We start from the raw sequence: 16,841 nt of genomic DNA on the forward strand, positions 1-16,841 counted from the left end.
CTTTTTTAAGCATCTTCATTGGGTCCACAAAAAGACAAGTGATGTTCATTAAATGACTGGGGGTATCTTAACTCCAAATACTTTAAATTTCCCTGGGCTTGTAAATCTGTTTGGAATCTAAGTTAGGCTAGTTTGAAAAGAAATATTTTTTACAGAACTTTCCCATTTGAACATATTTCATTGTTAAATTTATCTGTCATGAGTGTGGTTCCATCAACCCATGGAACAGGGAGGATAAATAAAATGTATCCTAACAAATTAAAATGTGCCAGAGAACAGGTCTGGGCATTGGATCTCGATTGTCCACGCTGATAAATTGCTGGGGTAGGATCAAGCATGATTTCAGCTGGGCTAATTAACTCTAGGATAGTTTGTAGATAAGAACTTGTCTGTTTGAGTGGTTTAGTGGTACAGACTCATGGTGAGGGCAGCAGGGAGGGAGATGGTTCTACTTGGCCTCGTGAGACCCCACCTGCAGAGCTGCCTCCAGCCCTGGGATCCAACAGCAGAAGGATGTGGAGCTGCTGGAGGGAGTCCAGAGGATGCCACAGAGATGCTCTAAGGGCTGGAGCCCCTCTGCTCTGGAGCCAGGCTGGGAGAGCTGGGCGTGTTCTGGAGAAAAGGAGGATCCAGGGAGAGCTCAGAGCCTCTTCCAGGGCCTAAAGGGACTCCAGGAGAGCTGGAGAGGGACTTGGGACAAAGGATGGAGGGACAGGACACAGGGAATGGCTTCCCAGTGCCAGAGGGCAGGGATAGATGGGATATGGGAAGGAATTGCTGGCTGTGAGGGTGGTGAAGTCCTGGCACAGGTTGCCCAGAGAAGCTGTGGCTGCCTCTGGATCCCTGGAAGTGTCCAAGGCCAGGCTGGACAGGGCTTGGAGCAACCTGGGATAGAGGAAGGTGTCTCTGCCCATGACAAGGGGTTGGATTTTTTAGATGGTTAGATGGTCTTTAAGGTTTCTTCCCAAACCTTTCCATGACTCTGTGATAATCCATGTGTGTACAGAACTTCACCTGCAGTCATTGACTCTTTAGCCAAGGGCTGTTGTGGGACCACGTTAGAAACTACCCAGTGAGAGGTGCAAAAACTGAGTAATGCCTAAGAAATATTTAGGATCTGTTTAGGAACTTTTGATTATCTTTCCATGTATTTTTGATCTGTGAAGGATTATTTCTGTTAAAATCAAGAGGATCTAAGGAGCACAGGGCAGACCCTGCACCTGTCTGAAGCAGACTTTGCCTGAAGCTGAAATTGAATGCCAAGTCCTCCAGGATCTGTGTGGCTTTCAGCTCCTACTGGTTCTTTTTAGCAGGTAGCACAGTGTGTCGCAGGAATCTCTCAGGCTTAGTTTGGAAAATTTAGACTTTTGGCAGTTGACCGTGGAGCAGCATTTGGATGTTTTGAGAGGTTGTAGTTCATAAATTTATGTTCATAAAAACATGAATATCAATGAAATAAAAGTAAGAATCTCTTCCTTAACTTTACTTGGGAACCCTGAGGATCAAGGAGATTAAAAAAAAAGTGATATACAGACATCTCTGAAAGTGTTCCAGGCCAGCTTGGATAGGGCTTGGAGCAGCCTGGGCTAGTGGAAGGTGTCCCTGCACATGGCAGGAGGTGGGACTGGCTGAACTTTAAGGTCCTTTCCGACCAAACCATTCTGGGATTTGATGATCCATGTCCTTCTAATTCAGCTTTTCTGTGCCCATTAATGGATTAACTCCATAAATTGACATTGTTTGGGTGGAATGTGCTGTTTTCAGTCCCAGGAAGATGCAGTTAACTTGCAGCCAGTCCAGTGCTCATTGGAAATCTCTCCATGGCTCTGTAGCACCAGGTTTTATCCTACTTACTGCAATCCCTTGTCTCTGGAATGACAATGAGCTTGGAAAAGTAATTTATTCTTTCTGTTGGCAAGTTACAGGGATAGTCCCTTTTTTTTTTTTTTTTTTTTTTTTTTCCCAATTCCATGGGGCCAAACTATTCCTGATTTTTTGGAGTTAGTCAATCCAATTTGTAGGTGAGAATTAAAATATTTTCACATGGAAAACTGTTCAGTAAAAAGCCCCAAACTGGGACATTCTTTAGTTCTCTTTGGGGAGAGTTGTTGTTACTTATACATTGCTATTTAGGTGTTGTTACTTTCTTTCTAAGGTTGAATGTATTTTGTTAAGGTCCTTTTAAATTTGGGGTTTTTTCGGTTTATTTTTTACTATTTAATGCATCTGTGCAGGAAATACTGGAAAAAATAGTGAGCCAAAGTATGAATGACAAGAAAATGAATCATTTTATCTGGCTGAGATCTTAGAAATTAAAGTATGAAGACATTGGGAGACAACTTGGGAACTCTGAAAATATTACTTTCATTCAAGCCCGTCTCACCTCTGAAAGTTTAATTTTAATTTTAATATATTGAAAGCCTGGCCATTTGAAATGATAACTGGTTCATACATCATGGATGTCACTCACTCTGTAAATGAAGGCAGCTATCAGGGCGAGGGCAGGGTTAGTTTATTTGATCTTACAAGATGTTCTGTAATTTTTCTGACTGTTCACTCCTCTCCCGTGGCTGTAGATCATGTTGGGAATACCAGCTACAGCTAACGAGGTTGAAACCTTGGTCATGTTACTCCCACTCTGGAGCTTCCCAACAATTTTCTTCCCAAAGCTTCTCTCTTGAGGCGCAGGACAATCAATTTTCCTAAATGCCACCAATTGACTCGTGGCACCTCTTGCTCCACTTGCAGATAACCCTGATTTTCCCTTCTCGCTGACTGTTGGTAAATGTTGGATGCCAGCTGGGATTAGGAATGTGCCTCCCTGCTAATGAGAAATATTGTTTCCAGAGAATTCACAAGTGAGCCCACATTCCTTATCTGACCTGGTTTATTCCTCACCTGCATCAGGACTAAAGGAATTAAAATAATGCATGCACTGAGAAAACATCTTGATTCTCTCCCTGGGAAATATCCTGTGAACAGAAAGTTGTGTTTTGAATTCAGGCAGTTTCAATTCTTGCCGCCGTTGCTTAAAATGTGCCTTAGCAGCAAAAAATGAACGTGGGGATGGCAGTGAAAAGGTTGTGAACTACAAGAGGGCAGGGTTAGATGGGATATTGGGAAGGAATTGTTCCCTGTGAGGGTGGGAGGCCCTGGCACAGGTTTCCTAGAGAAGCTGTGGCTGCCCCTGGATCCCTGGAAGTGTCCAAGGCCAAGTTGGAGGGGCTTGGATCAACCTGGGATAGTGGAAGGTGTCCCTGGCCATAGGATTTGTTCAGGTTTCAATGGATCTGTGAGAAATAAACAATTGATTTTATGCAAAGCAAATACTCGATCACATTTTAACTTTTTTTTTTTTTTTTTTTTTTTTTTTTTTTCCCTTCTAGATAAACATCATGTCAATGGGAACAGAATGGTTGAACCTTTCCCAGAGGGAACACAGATGGCTCTGTTTGGTAAGGCATCAATTTGAAAATAAAAGCTCAAAAGTCTGTGGTGTTGCTGCATTCCAAATTTCTTAATTTTAGCCTGATTCCTTTGAGTTTCAGAACCTGGGCTGCTCCTGCCATTTTCCAGTCACTGACACCAGCTAAAGCCACTGGGCATTTTGAAGATTTCATTTATATGTCATTTTCATATAAAGAAATACACTAAAAATGTTTTTTCTTAGTTATACAATCAGAAAATGTAAATCGTGAATTTTGTTCCCTAAAAAAATCCACAATAATAGCTTTTCCATGCATGATAATTTGTCTAAGAGCATTCATTAGTTTCAACTAAATTCTGAAGATGATCCATGATTCTCCACACTTTAAACCAAGCAAGGAACTCCAGCTGTTTGGGATCTCCTGGACTTGGAGGGTTGTTCCCATTTACATGCCCCAAACCAAACCTGCTGGTTTCTGCCTGACCCTGTGAATAGTCCTGTGGAATTCCCGTCAGGAGCCATCAGAGCTGGAGAAGGGGCCAGCTGGAAAAGAGAAGAAGTTGAATTTCTCTTTATCTGTCTCTTTTCTATGAAAATGTCATTCTTTGGGCCCTTTTTGAAGACCTGAAAAGGTGTTTCTCCAGAGAAATTAATTACTACTGCAAGTAATAAACATCCTAAAATGGATCAAAATCACCCTTTTCCAACCAATATCTGGACTTTACCCAAACCTAGGAATTGTCAGAGCTCTCCTTTTGGGATGTGCTGATGTTAGTCCTTAAGGCAAGCCTTTGGGATTTACTGGGAAGATAAAAGTGGATTTCTATGGCAATTATTAATAAAATTATTTGCTACAGAGAATGAAAATTTTCCTAATGCTGTTTTGATACAACTGAATTGTTTACAAAGGACATATTTTTCTACTAACGTGTGCAGGATGGTCCAAAGTGCCTTAGGAAATGTATTATATTCTATTAAATGTTTCTCTGTCTGTGATGCTGAAGTAAATATTAAATCACTCCTTGATACACATTAATTTAATACTCCAAAAATGATCTTTTAAATTGATGATGGCAAAAAATCGTGGTGAGTGTCATCTTTCCTGTGGAATTAATGTTGGTGCAGTTTCATGGACGAGGAGGAGAAATGGTTTGTGGGTGTCACCTTTCAGTTTCCATCATGATTTATTCAACTTCTCTTCAGAGTTCCTCCAATCCAGTGCTGCCTTTCTGTCAGTGTCTCCTTCTCTGTGGATTTTGGGAACATAAACAAATTATTGGAGTGGTGGAATGAGTGATTGTTTCATAATTTTCTTTTGGAGCAAACAGAAAATGATTTTAACCTTTTAAGCTCCAAGGCTGAGATGGATTTAGAGATTCTTCTTTGAATTTCTTATGGCAGGGATGGTCAGAGGGTTCTGGTACAGTCTGATATTGATACAGTATGTGCTGTTTAGATTTTTTTTTTTTTAAATAAGCTCCTTTTGAGTTTTTAAAAATTTTCTGTGTCATGATCAGATCAGACTTCCAGTGTTTGTGATGGGTATTGGTTCTATCATTGTACACAATTTGTAAAGAATCACAGAAAGAAACAGAATTTAATTGGAAAAATGCAAAATCTTATTAAACAGCACACTTTGAAGCATTCCTGAGGAACTCTGTAACATTCTTATCAAGCCTGGGAACTTCCATTGTTTTTCAGTTGCCCTAGATTTTCCACTAGGCTGTGATTGCAAGTGTTGGGCTTAAGTGGTGAAAGCTCAGGCTGGTGCCATCTGTGCTGTGAAGGAACAGAAAACCTCCACATCCTGATTTTTGCTATTAGACCTGCACTGGAATAGTGCACAGACACAACTCTGGTGATAATCCCTGGCATTTGTTGGCGTTGGCATCCCAGTCTGGGGCGTGGGATGGGAAAAGGGAGGTGCAGTTCATTTTCCTCCCTCCAGCCCATGTGAATGGGAATGAAAGGCCAGGTTGGATGAGGCTTGGAGCAACCTGGAGTAGTGGAAGGTGTCCCTGCCCATGGAGATGGATGAGCTTTAAGGTTCCTTCCAAACGAAACCATTCCGTGATTCTCTGATTCTAAAACAAGCACTAGAAGAAGAAAACGATCAGTTAGGAATTCCTCTCCTGGGATTATTACTCATCCCATCCATGTGTGATCCTGTTAACAGCAAGTTCTTTGTATTTTGGGACTCTGTAAGCTCTGAGCCAGTCGAGTTTCTGACTCCACCTCACCAAGAGAGGATTTTCACACCCCTCTTCCAGAAAGATCCTTTAATCCTTGGGATTCACAGGGAAGAGCAGTAGTTAGAAGAGATCCTTCTTGCTGCCTAGAGAGAGTGTGGATTGTCCCTCACTGGGGTTATTCCAGTCTCCCTCACTGGGGTTATTCCAGACCCATCTGGACACAATCCTCTGGACACAATCCTCTGCCCTGTGCTCTGGGATGACTCTGCTGGAGCAGGGAGTTGGACCAGATGGCCCCACTGTGCTCTCTTCCAACCTGACCCATCCTGTGATTGCTTGAAAAGATCTTCAAAGCCCAAAATTTGGTTGTGTAGAGACAGCCAATTTGCAGTGAATTTTCCTCTTGCTTGGATAGTTTTAGATGCACCAATTAACCACCAGAATAAAATATAGTGCAGGGTAAACACTGAGCCTTCCACCTGCTGCAAAACGCAGTTGGATTTCATTCCAGAGCTCCCTCTCCTGCAAAAACCTCCTCAAGATGCTCTTCCTGATGGTGCGTTATTCATTTGATGGTGTGGATCAAGGGACAGGATGAACGTACTCAGGGCCTTGTTCCTGCAGCTTTCCCATCTCTAGCAGAACCTCACAGATTTCAGAGGATTATTTAAATTATCTTGAGACTCTCCTGTTGTATGTTCAGCATCACCCAGCTGCTGGAGGTGCACCTAGTGTTCATTAGCGTAAAGAAATGTGTCCTTGTTTCTACAGTGGGGAAAAAAAGCCACATTTCAAGGGTGAGGGTGATTCTTTCATGGAAATCTTTTAGTGCTCCCCATCCTGTGACCTTGTAATCCCGCTCCCAGCTAAGATTAAAGAAATAAGGGAACATGATGTGCACAGGCACAGCCTCACTGGAATGCTGTGTCAAAAATTCCCCATTCCCAAATTCCTTGATTGCTGCCCAGAGAAGTTGTGGACTCCCCATCCCTGGAGGTGTTCAAGACCAGACTGGCTGGGGCTTGGAGCTACCTGGGACAGTGGCAGGAATCGGAACTGGGTGGTTTCCTTCCAACCCAAACCATTCTTGAGTTCTGTATTTCCACGAACCAGGTGAAACTTGATGTTACATGTTTGTGTTATGAATGATAAAGCAGAAGCACTTCAATGAATGCCTGTCCAGAAAGTTTTCTTGGAAGTTTTATGGCCATAGATATATTCAGTTAAAAGTACTTTGTCTTAAGAGACTGATTTTGACCCCAAACCTAATCAAAACTCAAAATCCAAAAATATATAAGGGTGGGGGGGGTGGGGGGTGGTGTGATAATATTTTGAAAAGAAGCAGTTTAAGGTTTAAATTCTACTTATCTACCAGGGGTAAAAAACCCCAAATGCCTGAAAGCTCCAGAGCATTCATGACTTCAGGAAATTAGTCTTTTCCTCAGCACCATTGTAACTCTTGCATATTTTAAACACATTTAAATGCGCTTCTGCATTATCATAACATCATGGAATGGTTTGGGCTGGAAGGGACCTTAAAGATCCCATTGCAACCCCCTGCCATGGGCAGGCAATTTATGCTCAGAGATGTTTCTGATCAGGTTCCTGTTGAATTTTAAGCACTCCTTTTACTTATCAGCTGCTGCTGCAAGACTCCAGTTTATCTCAGAACACCTCTGTACTCCCTAAGATTTCTATGCCACCTGATTTCTCCAAGAGGAAGCATCGTGCATATGGTGTGTGCAGAGAAGGGCTCTTATTTACCTCCAGTGAAATCTGGCAATAGCTCAGGTTTGTAATTACAACACTTCTAAAATGTAGGAGCACGTTGAGCTGTATTTGCTTGACATAGACTGGCTTGTAATGGGATAATTGGTTTCTTGATGTAAACAAAGTGCAGGCAGAAATAGGATGTTAAGGAACTGATAAGGTCTAATTATGGATATTTTGGAGCTGGCAGACGGATCCAGGCCTGGTCACCTTCTGCTCTGCACTTATTAGACAGCAGCACATTCCAGTAATTCCATGGAGCTGTGTTACTGCTGTGTTTTGCCTGAGTTGTTGTGTTCTGTCACAATTGCATTCCCACTGCTTCCAAAGGTTATTTAAAAATTCAACCAGGGTTCTCCAGGATTGTCCAGCAAGGTCTCAGCCTGTTCCTTGGGGCTCTTGGAAAACTGAGCTCCTCCAACACACCCTGCTCCTGGGGGCTTCAACTCCTTCCATAAAGGTTAGACGGGGCTTGGAGCAACCTGGGATAGTGGAATTTATCCCTGCCCATGACAGGGAGTGGAACAGGATGAGCTTTAATGCCCTTCCAACCCAAACCATTCTGTTTCTGTGCATAAAGGCCTCATTAGGGCAACTTCTCAACTAAAAGGAAATGATTTCCCTTGGATGTGGGATGATGGATTTAAGAACAGATAAATCCATACAGGGTTTCTTTTTGTCCCCCCTGGAACAGCTGCTGGTGGCTGTGTCAGAAGAGGACCAGCATTTTGGTCCAGCTGAGTTTTCAATGACTATTTTTCACCAGAAAAAGAAAATCACAGGGAACAAAGTTTGGCCCCCAAGAGAAACACTTCCCCCCCCCCCTTTTTTTTTTTTTTAGACAGTAAAAATAGAACAAGCAATTTTTCTCAAAGAAAAAGAAGAAAACTTAAAACAATGCTCCACATCAGAAGATGTTTTATCTCTATCTGAAGAAAATGTAAGACTTGATGATGTTGAAAGAGACGTGTTTGCTCTGACCCAAATGGAGGAGAAACATCCACAGCAATATCATCACATGGTGCAAGGATCACGTTGTGGAAGAATTGAGAGCCAGAGGGAATGTATTGCAGAAGGAGTTCATGTCCTTCATGTTAATTCTCTTTCAGCATGTGGAAAAGAGAAGGAAGTGTATTAATTGGCTGGCTTTGCAGAGTTCTGAGGCATTAATGATGTCCTGTTTTCAGGAATTGATGTTGTCCTGCTTTTTCCCTGTTTTATAGTGATGGAAAAATGGACACAGCATTTCTGCACCTCTGGAATGAGAGAAAAAGCCTGGGAAGTCAGGGCATAACAAAAGGGAATGGTCTAAAGAGAGGATGCTCTGTCCCTAAACCAAACTGTGGACCTATTCTTACCTTTGCAGTGTGTTTTTTAAAGAAGTCTACCCTTGGTTCCCATTTTCCTTTTTCCTCTCTTCCAGACACTGATTTTGTCTTTTGGTTGCCTCTTTGAGAGGTCTGAAGCTCAGCCCAGTTCCCAACCCCTGCTGGGTGGTCCTGGTTCATCATTGCAGCCACTGCCTAAAAATGGAATGGTTTGGGTGGGAAGGGACCTTAAAGCTCATCCAGTTTCATGGGCAGAGACACCTTCCACTATCCCAGGTTGCTCCAAGCCCTGTCCAACCTGGTTTTGGACACTTTCAGGGATCCAGGGGCAGCCACAGCTCCTCTGGGAAACCTGTGCCAGTGCCTCAGCACCCTCACAGCCAACAATTCCTTCCCAATATCCCATCTATCCCTGCCCTCTGGCACTGGGAAGCCATTCCCTGTGTCCTGTCCCTCCATGCCTTGTCCCAGGTCCCTCTCCAGCTCTCCTGGAGCCCTTTTAGGCCCTGGAAGGGGCTCTGAGGTCTCCCTGGATCCTTCTCTTGTCGAGGTCCTTCCCAGCTTCCTTCCCAGCTCTCCCAGCCTGGCTCCAGAGCAGAGGGTCTCCAGCCCTTGGATCATCTCTGTGGTCTCCTCTGGACTCTCTCCAGCAGTTCCACATCCTCTTGATATTGGATCCCAGGGCTTTCCCCACCTGCAGCTCTGCAGACGGGGTCTCACCTGAGAGGGGCAGAGTCCCCCTCTCCCCTGCTGCCCACACTGGGGGATCAGCCCAGGACATGGGGGGTTCTGGGCTCCAAGTACTCATGGGCAAAGTGTGTCCAGATTTTATTTCACCCCCATCCCCAAATCCTTCTCCTCAGATTATTTTCTTCCTCACAACCTTGCCTGAAGTGAGATGCTCTGGCTGGCTGGTCAAACCTCTAGAGTTTTTTTTTTAAGGTCATTGCCAGGGAATGTTCTCTCTTTAGATTTTAAAGCCTAAGCAGAAAAGCCCTGAACTGAAAATTTACCCCTAAACCTGATTAAAATAAGGTGATAAACACAGAAAAAAACCTTAACTCTGGGACCTTTTGAAATAAAAATCTCAATGCTCAGTTTCTCTGGTCGTGTGGAGCATCCTGGGCATTGTGCTTTAAATGCGGCTGCTGTGATTTGATGGAATTGTGCATCAGCTTTGTGGGAATGTAAATGGGCAAAGCACTGGGCAGGGAGACCCTGATAAAAACAAAATGCTACAGCTCTGCTTAGTCCTCACCAAAGACATTTCCTGACATTTATAAACACTAATAAGGGACAATAAAATATCCCTAACACAAAGTGAAAGATGTCCTTGATGAACATAACCCTTCAAAACATCCTTTGCTTTCAAAGGAGCCACATCTCTTTTTCCTTCAGAAAACTAAAGTAATGTGGCCTTCAAACACAATCTCTGTGCTCCTCCATCAGGGAGTTTTTTTATGTTAATTTAGGTTTCTTGAGGTAATGAAGAATTCAGCTTTTTGTGGATTTCTGCTTGGAGTGGCTATTGCACATTAGGGAAGATCTGGGGGTTTTTAAAAGTCAGACTGCAGCTTTTTAATCAGCACCATTCACCTTAAAACAACCTTTTAATTCTGGGGTATTGCCACAGAAAAGGGCAGAAGAGACACAGTTAATTTCCATGACTTCTGGGAAGTCTTCTTTCTTGAAGAAGATCATTATTTTCTTATTTATCCAAATATTAATTTTTAAAATTTAGTAATATTTTATTTATTTGGGCTTTTAATTTTTTAAATAATTAATTTATTGCTTTATTTCCCATTCAAAAAAGGCAGCACGAGCACCTTGAGCAATTGCAAAAGCCTTGCAGAGAAGTAATTCCTTGCCTGTGATAAATAGGAGTATATCAATGAGCAGGAGGAACATATGCTTGGCATCATTCTGAGTTGGTTTAAGTTGGAAACAGAAGTAAATTATCCTGTTAATGACTGGAGGCTGCCCTGATCAGGCTGATGCTGCTTTGCAGGAGATATATTTGTGTGTGTGTTTGTTTATGTGCTGGGATGGGCACATTTACCATCGGATTTATCCTTGGATTCCTGCTAATAAAGCACAGAGAGTGGTGACATGGAATAAAAAACACGGAGTGCTGATGATTTATTCTGTTCAGCCACGAAAAAAATATATAAGAGAGTTTTTGGAGGGGGAAAATGGTGCTGTTTTAATAATTTTAGATATATTGTGACATCCACCAAGTGTTGTCAGCAGATCCTAATGGATTTATCTTCACAAGGCTGCTGGCACAGCCTGGAAATTTTAGATCTGGGCACGTGAGACTGAGCAGAGAGGGTTCTCTATTAAAAAATATGGATTACTAACGCTTGGGTTATTGAGTTTGGGAGAATTTAGAGTGATTTTCCTGATTTTCTGGAGTTTTTCTCACCTGATGAAGTTATTGAAAAAATATATCATTAGATAGATCAAAGAAACAAAAACTTTCACCAAGTTTTAAAATACTGGCTCAGAAATACTCTTGAAATGTGGCAGGCTCAATTGGAATAGAATTCCAGAATAGTTTGGGTTGGAAGGGACCTTAAAGGTCATCTCATTCCATTGGAACTGGACCTCCAGTGACTGTCATGGGAACTCCTTTTGTCACATGTGAACACAAATAGTGGAGATTTCAGTGCAGTTGTTCCAAGTTTGCGTGAGGCTGGATGGGAAGCATTGCTCCTAGAATTGCTCAGAGAATCCTTTCTGTCCCAGTACATATTTATGTAACAATATTTAAATTAATAAACATTTATATACAATGCGTATTTATGTATTAATGATACATTATTTATTCTTTTATTTTGGGTAGTGCTCAAATTAGATCATTTTCAATGGCAGTTAATGCTGGCTGGTACAGGCTCTGCTTTTCCTGGGTGACACAAGTCTTTTGTCTTTAGGAAAGAGTAAAAACTCCGTCCTTTAAGAGGCTTAAACAGCCCCTTATTCCAGATTTTTATTCTGGAACACCTGACTTTGTTCCCTGTGCAGGACACACTTGGGAAATGAAGGGAAAACCATACTTCAGCCTCTGAAAGAAGGAAACAACATGATCAGTTTTTCAAGCAAGATAAGAGCTAACTACAAAAAAAAAAATAATTCTGATTTAAGTTGAATGCGAGTAATTCTGAGACAGGCGTAGTTATTTGTTTGTGAGCCAGGGAAAACAGCATGAGGTATGTCAGGCTTGGAGATAAAATTTATTGGTGTGTCATTGGCTTAAATCCAACATTATGCTCATAAATAATCTAATCCTGGTGTGACATATTCTGCTTGAACCTTGACTGAAAATTATTGAGAGCCATGTAATGAATTATGCAGAAGCAGACACGTGCTTGAGTCGAGGGGATGGAGCTGGAGTGGAATGCTGGAATGTGTTTGGAATTAGGGATGGCATCTACAGACAGGGACAGAGAGAGGGCAGGGTGTCCTGCCGGTGTCCAAAGGGGTGGCACGGAGCCTCGTTTGTATATTGGTCATCCAGCTTTTTTGACTCTTCTAGGATGGAAAGTGTGGCAAGGAATGTTGTTGTCACTGTGTCTGTCCCTCATGCACCCTCAGTCTCTGAATTTACACCAGCTGAGGCCATCCCAAGGCTCCAGACAATCCCTGACTTCAATATCCAGTTGCACAGCAGGATGGGATTCACTCGGGTGACTCTGTGGAATTTTCATGTCAAGCCAAGAGAGGACAAGTGCAGGGGTTTAAGTGTTAGGATGGTGACACTCAGACTGACCCAATGGGATGGGGTTTATCCCTGGAGTGGATAAAGAGATTTTAATTTGCTTTGCTTTCTGGAGACCAATAAACCCAAGATTATTTTACTGCATTAAAGATCTGGGCATGTTTTTTAGATGTAGAAGGATTTTTGGTCACTCACAGGGTCCCTCTTCACACCATTGTGTAGTTTGGTGGAGACCTCTGTGTGAATGTGGGAGTAATTCATCCTGGGTATCCTGGATAACTTGGGCAGCCTGGAAAAAAAAGGCTTGAGGGAGACCTCAGAGCCCCTTGCAGTGCTGAAAGGGGATCCAGGAGAGCTGGAGAGGGACTTGGGACAAGGGATGGAGGGACAGGACATGGGGGAATTGCTTTCCACTGCTAGTGTGTAGATTTAGATGGGATTTTGGGAGGCAATTCCTGGCTGTGAGTGTGGGGAGGCCCTGGCACAGGTTTCCCAGAGAAGCTGTGGCTGCCCCTGGATCCCTGCAAGTGTCCAAGGCCAGGTTGAACAGGGCTTGGATCAACCTGGGACAGTGGAAGGTGTCCCTGCCTGTGGCAAGGGGTGGGACTGGATGAGCTTTGAGGTCCCTTCCAACCCAAACCCATCCTTTCATTCCGTGATTAGTCACGAGAAATAATGATTTCAAGATATTTGTGAATCTTTTTCTGCTGGACAAATTTTACAAACTTGATAAAACATTCCAGTAATCTTCTCTGACCTGCCTTTGAAGCTGTATGCCCATAAAAACCCCCAAAATTCCAAAGGAGATGAAGTGACTGATTGCACAGTGATGCTGTACATGAGACAACAACTCCTTGTGCATGTGTCTGTGGCTTGGCGTGGACATGGGAGATGTGCTGGGGCTCAGGTGGGCTGGATGCAGAGCATGGAATGACCTCTCACTGCTCCCACCCTGGGGCACCACAGCTCTTTCCCCATGACTGTGGAGTTAACCCAGCCTGGTTGGATAGCTGCTGTTATCCAGAAACATTCCCACAAGGATCTGTGGCAGATGCTCCCCAAAATCCAGCTCAGGGTTAGAGGGGCTGTTTATTGCAGCAGGACTGTGCTACCACAGCCCTTCAGCTCAGTCTCCTGCTGACCACAGCTGGAGGGCACAGGGTGGTTTTTTTGAGATGTCTAAGGAAACCATGGATCTGGAGAGCTGCAGGTCATGGACTTTGCTGTGAGTGATGACAATTCCTTTGCTGAGCCATTGGTGCCACTCTGCCTCAGAGTTTTTAATAGTTCCTTTATTTCCAATGCTGCCAGTCCAGGTTTCTTGGGAATGATTGTGCTGCACACATGGGCAAATGACTAACCACATTAATATTTGGCCTCTGTCTGCCCCTCTGGATATAAATTAGTTTTTCTCTAACAATCTACTCTGGTATTTTCTTGAGTAATTATCTTTTGGGTTTTTATTTTTTTTTTTTTTGGAGATGGGTAGGAAGAGTTATTCTCTTTTGCAAGTAAGAACTCGCCATCATTGCATTGCCTTGTAACAGATGAGAAAATAACTCTTGGAACTTCCATATTTCCATTAAGGACAGCAATGGTTCAAAATAGATCCATTTGAATGATCTAGGTGCTCTTGGAAGGCATTTATTGGTTTGGAAAAGGGTTAAGGGGAAAGGAGGACGAAAGGGCTGCTTGTTGAATTGCTTGTTATATGAATGTAATTATTTTTTTGCTCCTGAGCAATTATAGATTGTAGGTTTAAATAATTGTGAGGTTGCCTACAGCTTTCTGTTGTTGCTTGAAATCTAAGGCTACGAATATAATAAGGAATATGAGATTACTTTTGCTGAATGTGGCTATGGCAGTTCATTTAACTCAGCAACAGTCATCAGAAAAAAAAGGAAAGAAAAGTCAATTTTTCTATCCCTTGCAGTAAACAAACCTTGTAAACAAGTTATTATTTTCTGCAGCAAGGCCCTAGAAGTGATTCCTATTTTGCTGGCAACAAAACGTGGCTCTTTGCTTTTATAAGAGTAGAATATATTTTGTTTTGCTTCTCTCTATCTCAAGCTCCCCGAGGTGGCTTGGGAGATTAGAGAGATTTTCACAAGACAAGGGTAAGGCTTCGGTGTTATTGCAGAGATGGATTTATATGAAATGGATTACACAGCCCTGATGACATCTCTTATTTTCTGTGTATATCAAGTTCTACTTGAGTAGTGGAGCACTAAAGTGTGGCAAATGACCGGGGATGATCTAAAATGAATCTCTGCCAAGCGCTGGAATGCTCGGAGTGAAGGAAGATCACAAAATGATTTGAAAGCCTCAAATCAATGGCTGAACTAAAGATGTGATGCTTTGCAATGAAGCAAATAATCAGCTTGATGATAGGACCGTGTAGCTCTATCTCAATCTCTTCACCACATTATTGTAGCAGAGGTTCTTTTTATCCCTAACAGACTTTGGAAACATAATATATTAAGAAACTGCTCTCTTCTTGAGAGAGCAGAGGAGGGTGGCCAGGTTGAGGCATGATTAGTGACTGAATCTGTGAGCTTTCTGCTGTGCTCATTCAGATTAAGGTGCTGCACCTTGGTTGGGGCAGCCCCTGGGATCAATCAGGCTGGAGATGAAGGGATGGAACAGGCCTGGGAAAAGGACTTGGAGGACCTGGATGAGAGCTGGACATGACCCAGCTCAGAAACCTCAGTGGGCAGCAGGGGAGGAGGGGATTCTGCTCCTCTGCCCCCATCACCTGAGACCCCACCTGCAGAGCTTCCTCCAGCCCTGGGCTCCAACCTCAGAGGGACCTGGAGCTGCTGGAGTGAGTCCAGAGGAGGCACCAGGATGATCAGAGGGATGGAGGAGCTCTGCTGTGGGAAAGGCTGAGGGAATTTGGATTGTTCAGCCTGGAGAAGAGAAGCTTTGGGGTGACCTATTTGCCTCTTCCACTACCTGAAGAGAACTTGAAAGAGACATGAAGAGGGACTTTGGAATAAGACCTGGAGGGAATGGCTCAAACTGACAGGGAACAGATTTAAATTGGATATTAGCAAAGAATCCTTCCCTGTGAGGGTGAGGAGGCCCTAGTACATTCTGCCCAGAGAAGCTGTGGCTGCCCCAGGGTTCCTGGAAGTGTCCAAGGCCAGGCTTGATGGGGCTTGGAGCACCCTGGGACAGTGGAAGGTGTTCCTGCCCATGGCAGGGGGTGGCACTGGATGATCTTTAAGGTCCCTTCCAACCCAAACCATTCCATGATAAGTTTTGATTCCATTTTTGGACAACTCAGGGCTATGCTAAGAACTTCTGATGCTTTTATGCATCACATTTTCATTGCTCAAATAATTTATTTGGTAAGAGAAATTAGAAGGAGTAAACAAATAGTTCAAGGAATCAGATTTTTGACCATAAACTTTGACTTTTTTTTTGTTGTGTCCTTGGGACACTTCAGGCATCATATTTGTGGGCAAGAAACATCAGGTGTCTACAGGACTCCTCAAGATGACTCTTTAATGTATTAGACATGAAACAGAAGCAGTTTAATCCAAACACTTTGCACTTAGGGACTGATTGTCCCTGCTTTGTGAATAGCTCTTCTTTCCTGCAGGTCAGATCCATTTGTGGTGCAATATTGCTTTGGATGTCAGTCACTTGTTCATGGAAAATGCTGCCTGTTGATCCCAGCCACAAACATTCAATCAGCCGCATTCCCAAATCCCCAAACATGAAAGGAAACAGGTGTTTATTGGTTTCCCCTTCCTGAATTTTACAGTTTGTGACAGTTCTCTTTGATGTTTGTGGAACATAGGAATATGAATGACCCTGTAAATAGAAAAAGTCAACTTTTGGGATGTTGCTCTTTTGTTCTGTGTTTGTACCCAGAACGCAGCACACAGGAATTCAAATCTGTGGGAAAGGCTTTATGTGCTGTGGGTTTGAAAATAGCAACACCACTCATGATGGAAATCAGCTTCAGAGAGAAAACCTTTTAGAGTCTGAGTTCAGCCTTGAATTCCCAAAGCCTCCTGCTCATCTCGTTTTTCCCAGTGCTCCACCTGTCTAAATATAATTGGATTGATGATTTATACAAAGTCAAGTAGACAGATTTTAGTTAATTTTCATGAATGAAACTTGATCTAATCTATGGACTACACTGGACCTCGAACTGGTCTAGTGGAAGGGGGGTGGAATGAGATCAGCTTTAAGGTCCTTTCCAACCCAAACCATTCTGGGGTCCGTGATGTTTCCATGATCAAAGACCAAATACATTTTTTAGGATGGAAACCTTCAGGAGTAAGACACGGAACTGTTTTTTGGATGAATTCTCTATTTATTGTTAGGCATTTCTGATTCCTATTCTCTCATGCCTGGTCTTCAGAGAACCATGAAATATCCTGAGTTGGAAT

General features: G+C 42.9%; 1 protein-coding gene across 2 annotated transcripts in view; it reads left to right on the plus strand.

The window, feature by feature from the left end:
* MSRA (methionine sulfoxide reductase A) overlaps positions 1-16,841 on the plus strand; it is a 231,757-nt gene that overhangs the window by 79,232 nt on the left and 135,684 nt on the right. For both annotated transcript variants that reach the window (XM_038130774.1, XM_038130775.1), the window contains exon 2: positions 3,387-3,455. In XM_038130774.1, coding sequence (XP_037986702.1) covers positions 3,387-3,455 — 69 coding nt within the window. The remainder of the gene's footprint in view (positions 1-3,386; positions 3,456-16,841) is intronic.

Source organism: Motacilla alba, chromosome 3, assembly GCF_015832195.1.
Source record: "Motacilla alba alba isolate MOTALB_02 chromosome 3, Motacilla_alba_V1.0_pri, whole genome shotgun sequence".
Classification (NCBI taxonomy): domain Eukaryota; kingdom Metazoa; phylum Chordata; class Aves; order Passeriformes; family Motacillidae; genus Motacilla; species Motacilla alba.